This window comes from Brachyistius frenatus, unplaced genomic scaffold (assembly GCF_029030835.1).
Source record: "Brachyistius frenatus isolate BFR_SWC_R1_liver_20210118 unplaced genomic scaffold, ASM2903083v1 Contig_25, whole genome shotgun sequence".
Classification (NCBI taxonomy): domain Eukaryota; kingdom Metazoa; phylum Chordata; class Actinopteri; family Embiotocidae; genus Brachyistius; species Brachyistius frenatus.
The window spans coordinates 4,636,357-4,656,851 of NW_027210624.1; the positions used below are offsets into that span (position 1 = coordinate 4,636,357).

The 20,495-nt window shown below is 39.9% G+C and overlaps 1 protein-coding gene across 5 annotated transcripts in view; it reads right to left on the reverse strand.

Annotated features, from left to right (window-relative positions):
• The window catches only part of LOC138620666 (E3 ubiquitin-protein ligase HECW1), a 79,165-nt gene that overhangs the window by 6,248 nt on the left and 52,422 nt on the right, over window positions 1-20,495 (reverse strand). For all 5 annotated transcript variants that reach the window (XM_069698098.1, XM_069698095.1, XM_069698096.1 and 2 more), the window contains 17 exons: window positions 16,243-16,396; window positions 15,072-15,175; window positions 13,310-13,416; window positions 12,968-13,153; window positions 12,017-12,151; window positions 11,183-11,297; window positions 10,972-11,068; window positions 9,799-9,882; window positions 9,556-9,662; window positions 6,609-6,723; window positions 6,021-6,134; window positions 5,348-5,500; window positions 4,279-4,377; window positions 3,889-4,018; window positions 3,466-3,612; window positions 3,056-3,170; window positions 2,529-2,727 (listed from right to left, as the gene is read on the reverse strand). In XM_069698098.1, coding sequence (XP_069554199.1) covers window positions 2,529-2,727; window positions 3,056-3,170; window positions 3,466-3,612; window positions 3,889-4,018; window positions 4,279-4,377; window positions 5,348-5,500; window positions 6,021-6,134; window positions 6,609-6,723; window positions 9,556-9,662; window positions 9,799-9,882; window positions 10,972-11,068; window positions 11,183-11,297; window positions 12,017-12,151; window positions 12,968-13,153; window positions 13,310-13,416; window positions 15,072-15,175; window positions 16,243-16,396 — 2,161 coding nt within the window. The remainder of the gene's footprint in view (window positions 1-2,528; window positions 2,728-3,055; window positions 3,171-3,465; window positions 3,613-3,888; window positions 4,019-4,278; window positions 4,378-5,347; window positions 5,501-6,020; window positions 6,135-6,608; window positions 6,724-9,555; window positions 9,663-9,798; window positions 9,883-10,971; window positions 11,069-11,182; window positions 11,298-12,016; window positions 12,152-12,967; window positions 13,154-13,309; window positions 13,417-15,071; window positions 15,176-16,242; window positions 16,397-20,495) is intronic.

Here is a 20,495-nt window from a genome sequence, read left to right on the forward strand (position 1 = left end):
CACCTCATGTCAAAGAAAACCCACCTGGTTGCGCTCTTGACCTGATGCACCTTCATTGGTCTCCTGCAGCGACGTTCTGCCCCCAGAAACATGGATGCCACTCAGAAGACACCCCACCTGGTCCACTGATTTATTGCCATCAGCTTTCTGAATATCTATGTTGCTGATTTTTCCGTTTTGGACACGAGAGATGTGCTCAAGTTTCAGGTCCATTGTGATGCCACGAAATGCCCGTCCACGTACCGGGAGTCGCAAAAACGTGTGTAACTCCGGTGCTGATGTTGATCAAGCAAGTTATGGAGGAGAACTGATTATTGGATTCATTCAAATACAAGCTGCTCTCAGACAGAGATGCTGAAAACAAGTTTCCTCCAAAACATACGTAGATGTTCCACCCACTACCACAATGTTGAACCCACGAAGCCCATCATTAACATACTTCTCAGCTGAGCTGGTGGAGAGAAAGCATGTGCAACTGAGACTCCCGCCAGCTGACTTCTTGTTGGCCTCCCGCGCACATAAATGTGATAAAATATGAATACCATGCGGTTTTCCAGAACAGATCAATTCAAGCTGTTGCAGTAGGATTTCTTTACTTGGGAATTATTGTGTTCTTCTCCAAGAAGAACGAGATGGTATTTCATCAATTAGTAGTTACACAGTTTCACTTTACAGTAACATAACTGTGCCTGCACAAAAACGCACAGTCATCACATTGTATTTGCAAACCTCCTGTTATTAGTAAAGCCACAGTGTAGTATAAAGTCTCAAGCTGAGTCAAACTGTCACTGTTCTCTGCAGTGAAACCGGAGCCCTGCTCTGTTTCTGCTGAGCGTTTCAACTGCTGCTTACCAAATTAATGTCCTACTCTGAGGGCAGAGGAGCACACCTTGTTAAATTTCTCATCTACCTGCAATGCAGAGGAAGGAAAATACAAAAATAGTCCATCTGCTGAGCTTGTGCATCCTGATGAACAATGTTGAAGCATTTTCACTGTGTTCAGAGCTTCAAGTGCCGGGAAGGAAAAAATATCCACTCAATCGAAAACGCTGCTACAGTTCTGAGGTAGCCGACAGTTTTACTGCTTCACTGGTCAGCTTCTACTTTTGAAGTCAAAGTAACAACATCCTTAACGACGATTCTACTTCTCAGGTCATATTATTGCTTCAAAGTGCCATAAAGCTGCAGTGGGTGAAGCCCAGAGTTCTATTATGCACACACATGACGTCACAGTTTGTAGTGTTGGCACTTATTAGCGTTTTAACGCTGCTGTGATTTTAATCATAAAGGGATGTGTGATCTGCGTGATTTTAAACGCCTCCACTGTCTCCTGAATATCATAAGAAAGGCAAATACGATCTGAGAGAATAATCTGAGAGTAGAGCTATTAGTCTGAACGAGTTTACTTAAAAGATTAAGTGTGTTTGTGATCAGGAGATTTGTGCTAAAGGAAGCTGTGGAGACTATTTAAGACCATTTCCCACAACACTTAGTTGATTAATCAATTAGTTTGTAAAAAAACAAACGAACATCTATTGCTGTTTATATTATCTATTCATTTATCTATATAATTCAATAATCATTGAAGGGGATTGTTTCAAGAAAAAGAATCGCTGAATATATTGACGCTTTCAGGTTCAGCACAAATTTGCAGCTTTTTTGCATCTTGCATTCTTGGATGGGGATCTAATGACAATCCATCAATAAATGAATCATGATAAACAGATTACAATATGGAGTTCACATATTTCATGATATTTCATAATCATATCAAACTAAAGTGATGGAATATTCATTGAAATAAATATACTGTATGTATGAGGCTTCTTCAGTGTCTTCTGTTGAAACTGTATTGTTAGGAGAATTACAGCCTTCAATAAAAAGAGGGGAAATGTCAGTATTTTGGTTAACAATCATGAGAGGAAAATAATCTAGTCTGTTCATGACTTCATTTTTGTGATGAAGGAATATGTGCAGGGATCTTCTTCCTGCATCCACTTTGTTTAAACGTACAGATTCAAATGAAAGATGCCTTTGGACGGCTGCTTCGTCTGGTCGATGAGAGATTCAGGTTTTAATGGCACAGATCTACTCCACGGCAAACAGAGACAGAGACAACAAAGTTCCTAAAACTATCAACACACATTCTGGTGGCCACCGGCACATGACGAAACTTATCTAATCTTTTTTTAGTCCTTCAAAACTAGAGATGCAGCAGAACTGTAGAGAAATGCTGCCTCAGCTGTATTTAGTTCTGATAAGATTAAAATGCACCTTTGTAGCCACGAGTGGATTCAGAAAATCATGACAACGTTTAACAGTCAGACAACTAAAAAGTCCCTTCATTCATTGAACTGCAGTGTTTCGTTACTTCATGAGAAAGTTAAAGAAATATTTCAAATTGTCTGACAATTTCAAAAAACGCAACTTCAATTGAAACTGGTTGACGTGTTTTTGAGATGTATCTTGGCAGGTGGAGCGTATTGACTCGAAGGAAGACGATATGAGGGCAGAGGAGCGTTACATACCTGGGCAGTGATGTGACTTTGCCCCACTTCTCGATGCAGAAGCGCCGGAGGCCGTTGGATCCCCGCAGGGCGGCGAAGCCTTCATAGGGAACGCTCGACGTCCCCGTCACAAACTGCAGCAGGCGGAGGCGCTGCTCGTTGTTGAAGCGCTCCACAGCGGCCCAGAACCACCGCATCACTATGTGACCGTCGTGGTAACCTGGTGTGAGACGGTCGGGGAGTTATTACATGACATCGGACACAATTTCATTTACAAGACTGCACTGTACAGTTTAATTCCAAATAACACTGTGCTCAATTTGTGGGCTATTAAATGTAGTCAGAGAGCTAAAAAAAAGAGCTCCCAATGCAGTCCGACACGCTGTCATGCTGAGAGTGAGACGTTCAGGTTGATACCACTTTCACGTCTGCATGCTAGATATGAAGCTAAAGCCAACAGCCGGTTCCTTCAGCTCATTCCAAAGTTTGACAGCGTACACACACAAAAAAAAGGTGGGTCAGCTGTTGCGTTACGGTGTGACGCGCACCTCCTCTGTACTCCGTGTTGCTCCTCCAGTCTCCCAGGTCAATCTCTACGGTCCCAGCGATGACCAGCTCCAGCTCCCGGGCGTCGAACACCGACACCAGCCTGGAATCCACCACCTGGGACGGACACAACAGCAGCTTCACGCGGTCGCACTAACATGGATATCCATGTGTCACATGAGTTATTAACATCTCTGCGGTCTAAATGAACTCAATTACTCGAAGGCATTAACAAGTGTGTCATTGTGGATTATAATATAGGCCACGTTATCTTACTTTGTTGGGTTTGGCTTTTCAATGTCACCTTATTGCCGTATTGAAACTCAACAGGAGCCCAACGAGTGTTTACCTTCCATTCTACATCGCTGTAAAGTGTTTCGTATCACCTGAGAAGTGGACCGGTGTGGTTTACCTCGTAGAAGCCTCTGACCAGCGCCTCCGTCTGCTGCACCACCCCTCTCTCCACCCTCCACTTGGCCATTCGCTCGATGTAATCCTTCTTGTTCTTCTCAGTCACCTGGAGGTTGGAGCCGCCTGACTTCAGCTCCCGCTCCGTCACCTGGCAGCAACACGGGTACACAGCACTGACTCAAACTAAGAAACTAAAAATCAAACAACTTCCGAAGCAGGATCATGAATTAGAAATCTAAATAAGTCAAATTGAGAAAAAGGTCTTTTACAGCAGGTGGTATTTAAACCAGATAACATACATTCTTTTTTTTCAATTCACCTCAAATTGAAAGAGGCCTTTCAGTTTTATTTTTACGTTGAAACAACAACCTCTATTTTACAGTACAGCTGACACTGTCATCTACAGTCACACACACATGCTGACCTGGCCAAAAACCTCCTCATTGACGGTGAAGGTGAGGTCGAGAATGTCGGTGATGTCGTTGTCCTTCATCCACTGCAGAGACTGGTGGAACTCCTCGTCCAGATACTCCAGGTCGGACAGGTCCGTCGGCCTAGAGGACAAACGCAGCTCGTACACACAACCCACAAAGCTACACGGTAACACCCAATCGGTTTTCTCCCACACTTTCAAGTCAGCTTTTTGAGAATAACAAACGAATGGCAAATGGGGCTTTTTATAGTTCATACAGTTGGAAAGAGAAGGACCAACTTATGGAACAGAATCTAAGTTTTCTAGGAGTTCACTGTGGATCCATGCATGCAAGCTGCTTACGTTGTGTGTGAGTGTGTGAGCATGTGAGTGTGTACTGACAGTCTTAGAAGGGCCTTGTAGAAAGGTCTGGTGAAGAAAGCATCCAGCAGGTACTGATGTATCAGAGCCAGGCCCAGAATACGACCACTGAAACGGAACCTGGACACAAACACACAAACACAATGAGCATATATATTAGTATACAGCAAAAACCTTGAGAACAAGCCAAGCGGTCTTTGCTGGGAGAGAACATTGTGTTGTAACTGTTCAGAATTTCAGTGCAACAATAAAGATCTTAGCTAATGTGGCGGTCATTTTAGTAGTTAAAGTGTTTTTTTAATATATTTATAGTTTCCAATATTTTCATTCAGGCAATCCTTTGCGTATTTAATATTTGCAGCGCATGTCACAGCATCCCAGTTATTTTCAGCAACCCTCATTTGCAGCTGAAAGCAAAAATATAGCCACTGATGATAGACACTCAGGTTTTTCATGTAAACAAATAAAAAAAAAGCTTGTTAAAAGGGACATCAGTGGAAAGTTTTTATTTTGAAACAACTACAGGAAATTGTGAGAATGTTGCATATTACAGATTGTGCTCTCATTTATTCATTCAGATTTGAGTGCTGCAGTTTACATTTGATATTCACTGGTGGTCCCAGGAACAGTAATGTGAGGAGAGGAGATGCTGCGGCATCATGGGATACTGATAGCCAGTTATTGTAAAACATGTTCACTGTTCTGTCTTCTCAATTCACTGAATGACTACAGACCCAATAAATTGCATGTTGTTATGTACTTGATGCTACAATCTCGTATCTCGTTCAATGGAAAAGTGATTAATGAATCATAAAGTGTCAGTTGATTGGAATAAATAGAGAAACTGTAGATTTGGAACCTGGGGGGGTCACAACTGGAGAGATACAACTTCCAGTATGTGTTCACATGTTTTCTCAATCAATACATTGATCAGTAAACACTGCTTCATAAAAGATGTGTGTGTGTGTGTGTGTGTGTGTGTGTGTGTGTGTGTGTGTGTGTGTGTGTGTGTGTGTGTGTGTGTGTGTGTGTGTGTGTGTGTGTGTGTGTGTGTGTGTGTGTGTGTGTGTGTGTGTATTTCCCAGCTTACCATTCCAGATGGTTCTCAACAAATGCTGACATGGGGCTGATCTGAACAGTGTAGGTGTCGTTGGCTGAGTATTCAAAGAGACCGTAATATGGATTAAAGAGCTCCTGAGACAAGAGGAAGAAGAACTCTCTGGACGGGCCGCTGTAATCTAATCTGAAGATGCAAGAAAACAGAATTATTTTTTTTACACATTTAGTTCATTGTAAATTTGAACATTTGAACTAATAGTAAAGTCTTATTTTGACATTAAAAGACAGCTTTAGTTTTATCCCACTTTAACAAATGGAGTAAAACGAAGTACCTATAATTAACTGACTTTAACAATATATAACTGTTGTACTTCAATAAATAATGTTTCAAAATTGAAAGCAGCATTTATTGATGTCTTGGCCACTTGGGGGCAGCAGACAAACTTTAACGTTTTAAAAATCTGTTATGGTTAGGAAACCGTTTTTCTTTTACACCTGACATTCATTTGTAATTCATGTCATTCATGTGGAGTTTTGTTTGTGACCACTTGATGATATGAGTCCAAAATTCACCGAGAGAATAGCACAGAACCCACCGAAGTACAACGCTCTGCTACATCTTTGGTCACCCATGTGTGTGTGTGTGTGTGTGTGTGTGTGTGTGTGTGTGTGTGTGTGTGTGTGTGTGTGTGTGTGTGTCTTACCCCTCTTCCCCCAGGAAGGTGACGTAGAGTTTGTTTCTCTGCAGCTCTTTGCGTGAATACGCCATCACTTGGTTAAACGTTCCTTCCAGCAGGTGTTCTCTTCTGATCAGCAACCTGCAACAACCAGGACAGATCAAACATGGAGAGTCAGCCAACAACCCCCTCAGGACAATGACAGGGAAGTTTGTAAAATCTTTACAGGATTTGGATCTTCATATGTCACAAATTTAAAAAATTTGGTGATGAATTCCAAAATGGGATTACAATTAAATCTTTCCAATTCTATTGCTATTATTATTTATAACCCAAATCTCAGTGAAACCAAAAACATCTCGAGAACATCACCCCAGTGTCCTCAACTATTTTGTTTTGACATGTAAAAATACACAGAAAAAAAATAAATCTATATATATTGATGATAATTGATGATAATTAAGTATCTATGTCAGAACTGCATCAGAAAATATACTAATACAATGTAAAATGAGATTACAGTTTAATAATATGGTTTTGGGGCTGTCAAACATTGAGTTTTGTTTTGATATTACAATAAATTGTTCCCTTTGTGTCATTTCCAGCCAATCTTACTTGATCTTTCCAGGTCCCTGACCGTAGCCTTTCGCTTCGAGTTTCCTGTAGAAGTTTCGCAGTTTGGCTTCAAAGTCTCTGCGGTAAGGAGCTGGAGCCCTGGCTCTCTGTAAGCCTACACACACACACACACACACACACACACACACACACACACACACACACACACACACACACACACACACACACACACACACACACACACACACACACACACGCACGCAATAGAGAGTTTTTAAATACAAGACCGATTTTGTGATATTAAGGATATGAGGCTTCATGTAGGTCAAAATATCTGATACAGTATATCTGGAACATGAATTCTTATCAATAAATTGTGCAGATAAAAGGATACAATGTCTACGATATAATCATGACTTTTGTTTGTTATCAGCTGCCTTCCACATCAGCTGGAAGCATGAAACAAAGAAGCCCAAATTACTTTTTTTCCACCATAATTCCACAGGTCATCACAAAGTTTATGTATGTCAATCAAGACAAACAGGCAGAGCTAGATGTGATTGGCTGTTTGCTACTGCAGAGAAGGCGACAACCATGACTGTATATGACTGTATAGCAAAACAGAAAAGACCTTAAACAAACTATGTTTTCAAGACAAAAGCAGGACAGACACTGAGAAACTGGAGACTCCTGGCTCAACACAACATTCTTCCTTTTCTAAAGCAACAGACTGACACAACAAACACAATTTAACACAATAATTGTCATGATATGTGTTGTATAAAGTCTGATTAGTCCATTTGATATTTATTTGATATCGTGCACGCTTCATTTATCTTCAAGAGAAAAAAGGACCTGATGTTGTCTATTTTACTAAAAAGGAGAGGAAATGACTCCACTGTATTATTATGGACAGCACGCTTCAAATAAACAGCAATTCAAAAATTTGAGTTCATTTCACCTCTCACCAATGGCATTCAAATGCAGGAAAATCATGTCCTCTGATGGCTATATGTTTAACGTTCAAGCATTAGCCTCAAGTTTATGTCCTGATAGTAATCATTACTACCAGACTGCTTATCACTAGAATTTTCTTATTATGTAAGTATTAGGCCAGAGGACATCTCCCAGTCTGGCCTTGGCTTTACAGCAGAGCAGACTCATAAGTAGCTGCACACTGAAAATACACAAATCACACCTGCTAAACACTTGTTATTACTTTGAGTAACACAGAAGAAAACCCAACGCTCTGAGTCTGTTTCCATTTCTCTTTAATGGGTCTGACCATTTATTTATGAGTCAAGGACTTTTTTTTTTTTCTGCCATATTACATATTTTTCTCTCCTCACACTAATAAATAACAGCAACTACCAAACATAATAGAAACAAAATGTTTTTTTCAAGAGACTTTTTGACCTTTAATAGGCCTCGAGACATCACTGAACAGTCGAGATGATCTCACTAAACTTGCAAAGAAAAGAAGAGAAAAAAAAATCAAACGGTCAATAATGAATGGAGGGAACTCTGAAGGGACTTTCTTCCACTGAGACTGACTGATGTGCAGCAGTTCAGCTGAGCTCACTATGTTTTTACTGTTTTTCCAGGTCATGTTTCCACAAAGACAATAGTACAACTAATGAATGAAGCACAATTACAAACCAGGCTTCCCTGCTGTGACCCAATTTCCCTTTATAGAAACCTCCCATCAATAACAGGCACACCACAACACACACACACGCACGCACGCACACACACACACACACACACACACACACACACACACACACACACACACACACACACACACACACACACACACACACACACACACACACACACACACACACACACACACACAGGCACATGTGCAACCATACACACTTGCACACACACGCAAACTTGCGGCCTGCTTGAGGTCTGCTGGAGCTCATTAAGATAACATTAGTGCCCCCTAACACAGCGGGCTCTGTGAAACAGTAATGATTGCTGTAATGGGGTTTCTGCGTGTGACAATGTTGAGTCTCTGTCATCAACAGGGCTCCATAGTGGGTCTCTTGCATTTGAGAGTAACTATTCCTGTGATAACACACACAGCGGCTTCAGAAGCCAGGCAGAAAGCACACGTGTGGGTGAAGTGTGTGTGTATAGAAACACAGGTCGCTTGAAAAAGTTTTGAAAATCTCCACATATCTGCCATAAAAGAAGAACCACTAACTTCTACTACTGTTTGGTTCGTGTGTCACAGCTACCTGCCCTCTGACTAATGTGATAAATCATGCAGCAACATACAGTCATATGTGACCAAATATTGTTGGCATAATATACAGTATTACAAGTTCACAGAAGGGTTCACTGAGATAAAGCTACTTTTTAAGTACCACAAAGAATGGAATTATAAACCTGTTTTACAATTATAAATTCTGAATGTTTAACTTGGTAGTTAACAGAGGAGATTGCTGCTGGAGCAGCAGTAGTGACTGCTTCCCTAAAAAGGACTGAGCAGCCTCCTACAGTACAATCCACAGTCTCCCTTTTAGTTTATAGAGTAGGCGTGGAGGTAAAGGTGAGGTGAGCTTGAAAATTCTGGAAGAAAACTGTGCAAATGCACATGGAAACCTCAGGGTTTGCAGCCGTTCTCACCACATGCGTCTCCCTGTTGGTGATTGGCCAACTGGTCTGTAGGAACCTACAAACAATCTCTTGCTTTTCTGCATCCTTACAAAAAAAATTCTGGTATTAAGATAACCAACCAAAAAACCAACGTGTTGTACAACTGTGTCACACAGTAACTGTAAAAGACGGTTCACCGCTGACAGATAGTTGCAGAGAATTTCAAAGGTAGGCTGTAAAAACTACTGTTGTAAGGCATGTTTTCATCCACTGTCTGTAGGAAGTTTTTGATTTTAATTTAGCTTTAAGTCAGCTGTATGCTTCACACCCATCATCTCGCTGTAATTACACAGATCAGTCCGTTAACAGGTCCTACCAGGAGAGTTCTGTGGCGAGGAGGCGGGCGAACAGCGAGGGGAGAAGCTGAAGCCGGGGTGGATGGGATGAGGCGGAACGTAAGACATGATTTCCTCTTCAAATAGACTGTAAAAAAACAAAGCAAACAAGACGTTCTTTTCTATACAATACAAAGTCCAAACATGACATAAGGGTATGATTAGTTAAAAAAAAATACAGTGGATGCTGGATGGATGGCGGGTTTAGGGTTGAAGTTCTTTACCTTAACAGGATGACCAGGTCGGCATCACATGACAGCTTCTCCACCCCCTGAGTCCCTTCTGTCCGGATGTAGTGAATCTTCTCCCTGAACAGTCCAGAAGAAAGTGTCATTCATTTTCATTTAAGTACATATTTGGGTTCAGCACTAAGATCCATTCTGGAGCCGAGACGTATGCATCTGTCTCTGTTTTTCTGCATGACCTTTCCTTGTCTTTACTTTACTCCCTCAGGTGTATTCTCAAGTGCTGTTTTGCAGTGACACATTTGAACTTTTCCTTGAATGTTGAAACCATTGTGGGATGGGATCAGATTATTTTAGCATGAATTCAAAAGATAAGCTATAATCAAATCTACCTAGTGCGCCATGTAGCAGGATGACATCATCAAAACTCTCCAATGGAGTTACCCAAAGTCTACATGACTCGCACTTTCACTCAACTTTGTTCATTTGTATTAAATCGGTTAAAAAAGCAACAACAACAACAAAAAATTGGGATCAAATAAAGTAAGTTACAGGTGAAAGTCATCTACAAACAAAGTTTTCCGGCCCTATCACTTTTTTTTGTGTTGGCCATTTTTCATGAATTTCCCAACAATCTACACCTAATAACACAGAATGAAAACGTGAACACACGGTTTTAGAAATGTGAGTCTTTTACTGAAGCATCTCCAATGTTGCGTTGGCTTTTGGTCATTTGGTTGCATCAGTTCCAATCTGTCTCCCTGCTCCCTGCATAGCATGATGCTACCACCACCATGCTTCCTTTTTAAGCACAGCGTTAGCGGGTGATGAGCGTTCACCAGACATACTGCAGTGCTCGATAATAATAATAATAATAATAATAATGATGATAACGATAATTGATCATAATGTGTGCAAAAAGTACAAGTAAATGGGTGTGGATACTTTCTGAAATAACTGCAGTTATGTTTTTACACATTCATGATAAAACAGACAGATGGTGGAGTCACATTAACAATACACAAATGTAGCAGTGTTTTAATCTGCCTTTAATATGCAATGAAGAGACCGGACTGAACACAAAGAAGAAACGCAGCAGTAAACATAGTGAATCTTTGAATGAGTGGCTGTTGAAATGTCACATTGGCAGCAGGTGGAAGACTTTTTTGCATTTCAATATTTTTGAATCAGTGTGTGAGGAAGACGCTCTACCTCAGCGCGTGGTTTCTGCTCAGGCTGGGCTGTCGCTCCTGCAACATGTCGAATATGTTTGGCTGTCGAAGGAACGCCACTATCTTGTCATTGTAGGCTGGTGAGAGAGAGACAGGAAGATACGATAAAAGTCCAGAAAACAGATATCTGTAGCAACTAGCGATCAGCGGTAGCCTCAAAGTGACAATAAGAAAATTCAAACAGGGCCTACATGGAGCGGTCAGTGGCTGTGAGTCAGAGTGATGCTGGCTTCTTATGGCGGCTACCAGGCTGTTTCCAGGCCTGGCCATCAGAGAAGCCCCGCGACTCCTGGACACGTCAGAGGCCTGGAAACAAACAGCAACAGGAAAGGCTTTCACCGACAGACAGCTGCTGCTCAAACTGAACTAACACTCATGGTTTTAGATTTTCAGAAGTGACCAGCAGATGTTTTTGGTTTCTCATCTGTAAGACTCGACAAAAGGAGACATTTTAGAAATATAGCCTCAGTATCTGGACACCTACATATAGCATTGTGGTAAATATACTTATTCACTTATCTAATTTCTTAAATTTAAGTCTACACAAAAAGCACTCACAAAATAGACATTACTGCTCATTGTTACATTTGTTTTTAGGCACAAGTACCAAATCAAATGAGATGCAGCTTAATTTATAGTAAAGAGATATTATTGTGGTAATAATCTTAATTCACTTTTAGCAAGAAAAAGTTGAATAATTCCCTTAATGCATGCTGCTGGTGAACGTATCCTGGAAGTCTTTTTCAAGTTCTCCATCTGAACTGATATTGAAAGTGAGTAAACATGGAACAGTTGTGGAAGTGCGCTATTGGCCTAAAGCTGCCAAATCTGGTACACCAGCTCTTATTATTGCTTAGCAGCATCTGGACAGCCTCTCAGTTACAGTAAAGGTTCTGCTTTATACAACCGCTCTGCAGAGCAAAGCAAGAGATTAGAGTTCAGAGTTCTCTATCAGGAAGGAATATCTACATACTGTAGATGTAACTAGAGAGTAACTTCGAAGTGACAGATGTGGGTTGCAGTACCTCCCCGGCGCTGTAGCTGCGTAGTCTCTGCAGGTGCTGTCTGTGGGCGAGGTGGCCGGGTAGCCGGCCGTTCTGCAGAGGGATCCGAGGGTCGATGAAGGTTGTGGCTCGACTGTTGTGATCTACAAAAAAAGACTAAAAAAACAAACAAAATAATGGACTAAAATAAAAACATTCTAAATTGTATATAGATTTTAAATGTTGTACCCAGACAGAATTTATTGGATGATACACCCAGCACACACTCATACCCGAATCTGTTGCTGGTAAGTATCACAGACCCAGCATGCAATGGGCCCTTCCCGTTTGCATTCATTTAAATCATTGGGCAAGTAATGAATTAGAGCTCCCATGGCTCCATAAAGCTGTTATCATTTCCTTTAGCCTTTCTGGTGAAGGGGTGTGCATGAGAATGACATTACATGACATGATACTTGAACATGAAAGTGTCTTCATGAGTCATTTTAATGCAAAGTCGACAGTGTTTGAGATGTCTTTATCATGACAACTAATTAATCTCAACTATGACTTTTTCTAAGTCTCATGAATATATATTTTGTTTTTTATGACAGGTTATGTTATCTTAGTTAAACGTGTCATAACAAAAACATCCATCCATAACAATTTCAAATTAAAAGTCATATAATTGACCAATTGACACAAGGGTGATAAACTTTTACAGTCCAAAGTTCCAAATTCACTTTGAAATGCACTTTTCAAATGAAACATCATAAACTTTGAATTAGGGAGTCTTTACAAAAACATATTAACGGTATAAAACTTCAGACAGGTGTGATGGCCTGACTTTCTCCGGTGGTCATACAGCTTAACACATTCAAAGATCAGTACAGGACTGTCTGTGTTCTCACCTTGCATCATTTTGCTTTTCTAGCATTTCAGAGCACTGCTGACATCCATTAAGGGTTGTCCTCCGTGTGTAAGGTGTCCTACCTTGCCCTGGGGGTCGGTCTTGATCTCCCATCCCCTCGGCAGCTCCACCTGTGTGTCTGCAAACTTGTTGAGGAAGACCACCAGGTCTCTGTTATGCTGGTAGCGCTCAAAGTTTCTGGCGTCACGACGCACCTTCAGGATCATGTGCTTCACACAGCTGCTGCTGGTGAACATCCGGTAAGCTGCCTGTGGAGAGAAAGGCCATTTACAAGTTTACTTATATGTTTACTTATATATTAATGATAAGGTCATGCTGTAGAAAAACAACTGTAAAGCTCTAATTCAGCACAATATATGGCATATAGGTGATTAAATGTGTGTGTGTGTGTGTACAGTACTCACGTAGTTGCTGTGCAACACAGTGAAAAATTCTGGGTGTGTAATGAACTTGACAGCAGGTGACTGGAGGAGATGGCTGATCTTCTGGTGATTGACAGGGGAGGCGGGGCCTGCAGACAGACAACAGGTGAGTTAGCAGGTGTGTTTGATGAGTGACAAAAACTTAACATTAAAATGGATTCAATTTCAATTCAATTTTATTTATATAGCGCCAAATCACAACAGAGGTTATTTCATGGCACTTAACACATTAAAGTCCTTACAGCAAGATGTTACAATATTATACAGAGAAACCCAACAAACGGATGATAGCACAACAGTCACAGGGAGCGCACTGGGGTATATAAAGATACAGAGGCAACAATAACCTCATGACATCAAGGCGGCCGTTGGACCAACAATGTGATATTTTATAGAAACTGCCAGCAGTGGAATGTAACTAAGTACGTTGTACATTTATTCAAGTATTGTATTTCAGTAAAAGTTTGAAGTGCTTGCCCTTTACCATTGTATCTTCTTTTTTAATGGCATCGTGAATTTTAAAACCTATAACGAGCTTATAAAATGTGATGCTTTGTCATTGAATGAATTACAGAACAGGAAATACAAATAAAGGTGAAATGATGTCAATTAGCTGACGGAAAACACATTTTTCATTTAAAATGCCACATTTCATAGTAACAGTTTGTCAAATGTGAGGATTCAGTGTTTTTTTCTTTTAACTATTTTAATTATTCTAATTTTTTATAATCTAAACGTTTGCACTCTTGGTTGGACCAAACAAACATGGACGTTTTTATATAATTATCGATTAGTCAATAATCAGCAAAACAATGAAAATATTCATCCTTAATAAAAAATACTCAACATCCAGCAAAATCCTGCCTAGTCATTAAATGTCATTATATGATATATAAAAAGCATAACAGTCACACAGGGACGTTTTCTACATTGAGTACTTATAGTTTTAATATTGTACATTTTCTTGAAACTATTTATTTTGTATTTTTACAGAGTGGTTTTAACACTTTGAATTCATTAAGGATCTAAATATTCTGTTCACCACTGGACACTTTATAGACAGTATTAAAGGAGCTTTATTTGGACAGATTTTGATTTTATTATTTTGATTTCACAATATGTGGGCAGAAAACTGATATGATTGCTTTTTTAAAATAGAATTTTATCCCGTCTCATTTTTCATGTAAGATATTTAAGTATTGTGGCAGTTAAACCATAAAAACAGGCTTATAAAGCATCTGATCAGCTTCTCTCTCATAAAGAAGAACATCAATAAAACAATGGAGCACAAGCTTTAAAGGTTGGTCTGATAACATTATATTATGGGATTTGATCTGACAGTAAACTGTCCGTCTTCACTGCAGCTTTTAGTCTCCTCCTCCTGCTGCCAAATCATCTCCTCCACTTACCAGATGAGGCACAATGGACATGCCATTTACTCCAACAGGAGTATTTGTGAAAAGGCCAACACTAAAAGGTTTGGACTGTGGTATTATATGTATGAATATTTTAAATCATGTGGTGCGATTTTAAATCACTGCAGGGTGATAAAGTACTGAATCAGAAAATAGAGCTGCAAACAGAAAAGGTAGAAGCTACATTAAGCCTACAAACAGTTAACTCAGTAATCCAGAGAGCTCGTACACTGTTGGACACACAGCTGGACCGATCTCTTTAATGTGTTGTTGGTATGAAGGAGTGCAGGTGGTGTGACTTTAAACAGAGACGAGGCTCAGTGCTGTACCTGTCTGAGGAGGGTCGGAGTCAGCCTCGGTGCTGCTGCTGCGCTCTAACCTCGGACCCCCACCCTCCTCCTCTGTGGCCATGGTCCTCTGGATGTTCTGGTACCTGCAGGATCAACGGCACGTTGTCAGAATAAAATATGACACGTAGAGTTCTCTCACTTCTGAAGTGTTAAGCATCTAAATCACATCTAACTGTTTTCAAACCTGGGATAACTTTAAATAGATTACAGTTATGTGTAATGTAAATATCCTGCATATTTTGTCATGATCTTTGTTGTTGTTGTGCATTGCACTGCAGTTCAAAATGACAGAGTAACTGGTTTGAGTTCCCTTTTCAGGCACCAGATGTCAGCCTAACTCCACTTTAGGAATTATAGGAGTTTACAATACTGTAATGAGTGAGACTAAACTACTTTCCAGGTCAAAAAAGACTATTTGGTTGACAAAAACACAGCCAAACCTAACTTAATCAAATGTACAGTAAATAGTACATTGGATGCCTTTTGATATTTGCTCAGTAGTTAAGTATTTTAGCCAAAAATATCTGTTTACTGGTTCCAGGCACTTCACTGGACAATATTTATTTGTATTCTTATTTTATTTAATAAATACATGCACTGTATTTTATTTGGTGATGTTCAACAGTTAGATCAAAACTTTTCAAGCCAACATTGATCACAAAAATAATAATCATATCAGAAAAGTAGAAATTTGAATACTGTACAATTCCACACTAACAGGGCAAATCAAGCTGCTCAGAAAGATGACGTTGTTTGGTAAATAATTTATCTTTACTCAACTACTTCCATTTTATACCACCTTATTAAAGGAAAATATTTCCTTCTCTTTACTCAGCAGATATTTTCCAGATGAAGTCTCTAGTAACTTTTGAGATGAGGATTTTACGACTGTACACAGAAAACCCATAACCACTTCATAATAGATGATACATTGTTCAAGAATGAACAACCCAAATGTATATACATTGATTGAATTTAGCTGACTAATTTGACTTTTGTTGATAATTATTTTTTATGGAAGTACACATATTTTAAATTCATTGATATGAAGGAATAAATTGGGAGATAAATGAAGCAGTTCCTGTAATTTCTGCTGTCCAACACTATGAACTGATTCCATTGGAGCTGTTTCTGTGTATTCCAGCCTGACCTCCGGTTGAGCTGCTCCATCTGCTGCGTGGATCCTGAGCGGGGGATGCCGTGGTTACACTTGCCGCCGTGGCTCGGCCTCTGCCAGGTGGTGGTCCGGTTGACGTGGTCCACATAGAAAACTCTGCCGTGGCTGTCGATACGAGCCTCCCAGTCTGCGGCCACAGAAAGGTGGTGGAGAATTAGACAAATGTATTAACCAAAGTACAGTTTGGGTCCAGTGTTGAGGATGAAATGGAATTGTATTCCAGTTATCTGGATGCCACTGGCCCTCAAGACTCTTGTTGTGAATCAATACTCATACTGTTCACTAAACAATCAATAGCCTCTGTGGAACCTTTACGTTGATTAGTTTAAAAAATAATTTGATACAAAATCTGAGGAGCTCTTCCACTTGTACATAAATACAGATACAGTACATTATTAATATTAACAAAAAGAGTCCACAAAACAATTCATGACATACTTGCAACGGAAATTGATATACTGAGGTACATACAATAGTAGTGTTACTCATCTCAGTAACCTGTAATTTAATCAACTTTATGTATGACTGAAATATTAAATAAATCCTTACTTTCATGTTCATTCACTCTGCAGCTATATTATGTTGCTAATACACAGTCACTGGGTTTCTTCTTTTAAGAGAGGGAGGGATTTTTCAGATTTCTTCTACTTTGATGTTGTACATCACACAACCGAACCTGATTGGATAACTAATCCCTTCAGGCTGGGTTTGATGCCTTTGAGGTCTTTTCTGACAAGGGATTGGTAATAATTCAAGGTAATAGAGCAAAACATTATTTATTCTTTTTGTTCAAAAATGTAAATCTTAAATACAGCGAGGGAAAACAGCAACTAAAGTACAGCAAATGTAAGTCAGCCCACACATTGTGTGCACTGGTGAAAAGTGCAAACTAGGACATTTCATTTAAAGATCAGTGGTAGAGCAACACAAATTCTTTGAGGGGAAAAAAAAGTAAATTATTTTTGGATTTATTTTTGGATCTTACTAATCAGAAAGAAAGAAAGAAAGAAAGAGCGAAAGAACTTTACATGAATGCAATGACATTGTTGGATTTGGTTGACTTCACTGTAGCTCTGCTCCTGTTCAAATGTGGAGTGAAGGAGGGCGTCCTTAAGGTAGAAAAGCAGCTTTTTTAAGAGCTGATCAAATCCAAAGCAAACATTCAGGAAAGTGTGATGACTGCTGTGATACCGTTTAGTCTGGGCTCATTGTGTGCTGTGGGGAGATCTGAATTCATAAAATGTAACAGCATGCAGAAGCAGAGTTTGGAAGGTGCTGTGATTTTGGCAGTCTCATGAGTGATCTGGCTCCTAAATGGTCAGAGTGTGAATGCAGCAGACAAGAGCTACAGCTTCTCTCAGCTCTGACTAACTGCTGTGGGAGGAGGAAGAAGATGAAGACTGTCCCCTCAGGACAGAAAAAACCTCTGTGATGTTTGTCACGACTGCTCTGTCTGCCCCCACACACACACACACACACACACACACACACACACACACACACACACACACACACACACACACACACACACACACACACACACACACACACACACACACACACACACACACACACACACACACACACACACACACAGGTTTTGCCGCCCAGTTCCCTTCAGTCTGGTTTGATGTGACCTTACAAAGATGCTCCCCTGTTCCTCTCAGATTGAATGATTGCAATCAGCTCAAACACAGAGCGCGGCTGAGTGTCACTGAATGTAAATGAAGTCCTTTGACTGTGTGTTGTAAGTGTGTATCCAGTCCATGGTGTCAGATGCTTGAACACAGACTAAATACGCACCGTGAGCTCCACATACTCAAGGTCAGAGAGGACATAATTCATATTCTGTAGGAGATTATTTCTGCAATTGACACAAGAATGTGAGATTTCTGAATTGTGCAATAAATAAATTTGATCTTGTTACTTGACATGTTTGAGCTCCACAGATGCTGTGCTGGAGGGGCGGTGATCTGAGTGGTGAAATGTCAGTATAACACGAATACAGATGAGCAGGAGTTTGTGACTTCACATCTGGTTTGTAGCCAATTGTGTTTAAATGCCGCTTATACAAGTAGAAAAAAATAAATGTTTTATATATATATATATATATATATATATATATAACATTTGATGGACATTTAGTACTATTTTCTAACATTTAATGGACTAAATGATTAAAAAGAAAAAAAAATCAACAGACAAACTGACAATTGGAAATTGACACTAAGAGCATTATACATAGTGACATTTGTTAATATGTGCAGACAGGCAGGTGTAAACCTGCATACCATCCGTGTACCTGGTACATGAGTATATTCATGAGGGAGCAGATCACAGCTGTGTCCTGCCGGGCAAACACCACAGTATTGTCCTTCATAACTTCTGAATCTGCATAAACATGGCCCCATTCAGGATTAATATTAAATCATTATGCTGAGATCATTGCAGAACAAAGTCTGTTAGTTTCTCTAAAAACTGTTGGTGTTCAAATTTTGTTCAGAGTCTGACCTTCTGCACATCCTGATATTCTGTCTCTGGCTGTTAAACAGTAATGTTAACTTCTGAGCGTTACGTCTATCAGCACATTCACTTGTGAGTTACACATTTTGGGAAATCTGATTATTAATATTTCCCAGAGTGAGATGAAAGGATAGATACTGCTCTCAGATCAGTGTGTTGAGGGCAGAGCTGCTGTCACAATGTGGTAAGTTAAACTAAGTATAAAGACTGGGAGCAGGGGGAACCTCTAGCCTGGCTCTAAACTGAAGAAAACCCCTCTAAAACTCACTAATTAACACTATGGGCAAGTTACCTGAAAACTGTAATCAGTTACACATTACACAGTAATCCCATTACTTTACAACTTACTGAGCAGCAAAGTTATGTTACATTAGTTTACCTTTGTGAGTCAGCTGAACTCCACTATATCCTTCATATGACATGTGAGACAATGGAAATAGAAATTAGTTTTGACTAGCACGCAGTTCAACAGTTTGGAGTTGGTTTAGACTGGGTGATGTTCACGCAGCTCTTCAGAAGTGATAAACCTCAGCTGGACAGCCAAGAAGAATAGAAATATAGGTTTTATTTATATTGTTTGGCTGACCTCCAAATGCCAAAGTAAGTTTGAGTAACTTTGATGTAATTGATAGATTTAATGTTAAAATTCCTTGCAACTCTTTACTGAAAAAGAGTCCCCGCGCTGCATTCCTACCCAACGCTGCCAATTATCACTTTGGGCCAGATTTACTAAGATCTCAAATAGTTCCAAAAGTTTGCACATTTATTTTGCACCTGTTTTTCAGGTGCTTTAATGAAGCGTCACTTATGTTTAAATGAGGTGCTTGCTTGTGTTAAAAGTGATTCCAGCCGGTAAAAAACAGAGCGCCCGCAAAAGGAAAAAGAAATCTGACTGCATTAAAATCAAAAAAATCTAAATATAACAAGAGCAAAAAGCTATATGGGTATCAGTGAGGAAGTCAATGCTGTGGGAAAAACAAAAAGATGGCAAGATATTAGATGAAAAAAACAGCTAAATAATAAAACGTCAGCAAATAAAACAGGAGGGACGGTGGATGATACGCTTCTAACAAACACTGAGCAGCAGGTCCAGCTCTTTCTTTGATGAGCAGCTGACTTTGTTTCATTCAGTGCCTCGCGAGTGGAAGGGAACCTCATGAAGTCACCAGTGAATTCTGCGGGACACATTCAGGACCTTGGACAGCTCACCTAAAAAACGGGACTGGGAGGGAGATCCAAGCAGAGATACGCTGGAACGACCCAGAGGCAGGACAATGCTGAGTCGTAAGAAGTTCTGTCATTGCTGGTGTTGCGTGGCTCTTCTTTGTTTTTGGCTGTCAATCATCATTCAGTTCATTCAATAACTCAGAAATGTCATCATTGAACAAACAATACGTCTGAATAATTTTGGCCTCTGACATCTCAGAAATGTTTTGAGAAAATTTGGTAAGAGCAGTAAGTAAGTAAGAACAGATGTCTCTCCTAATGTTCATATGTAATGATTAATACGTGCCTTTCAGTCGTAGTAAAATAAACACACACTCACTTCTCCTGTTTCTCCTTTCAGGTTTAGTAAATATCGTTGCGGGTGCTAAATGTATGTATTTGTATTTCCCCTCCCAGTATTTTGCACGTTCAAGTAGAAATGCCCAATATTACATATGCAGGCAGGCAAACACACAAAATGGACAGCGTGTGTTAAA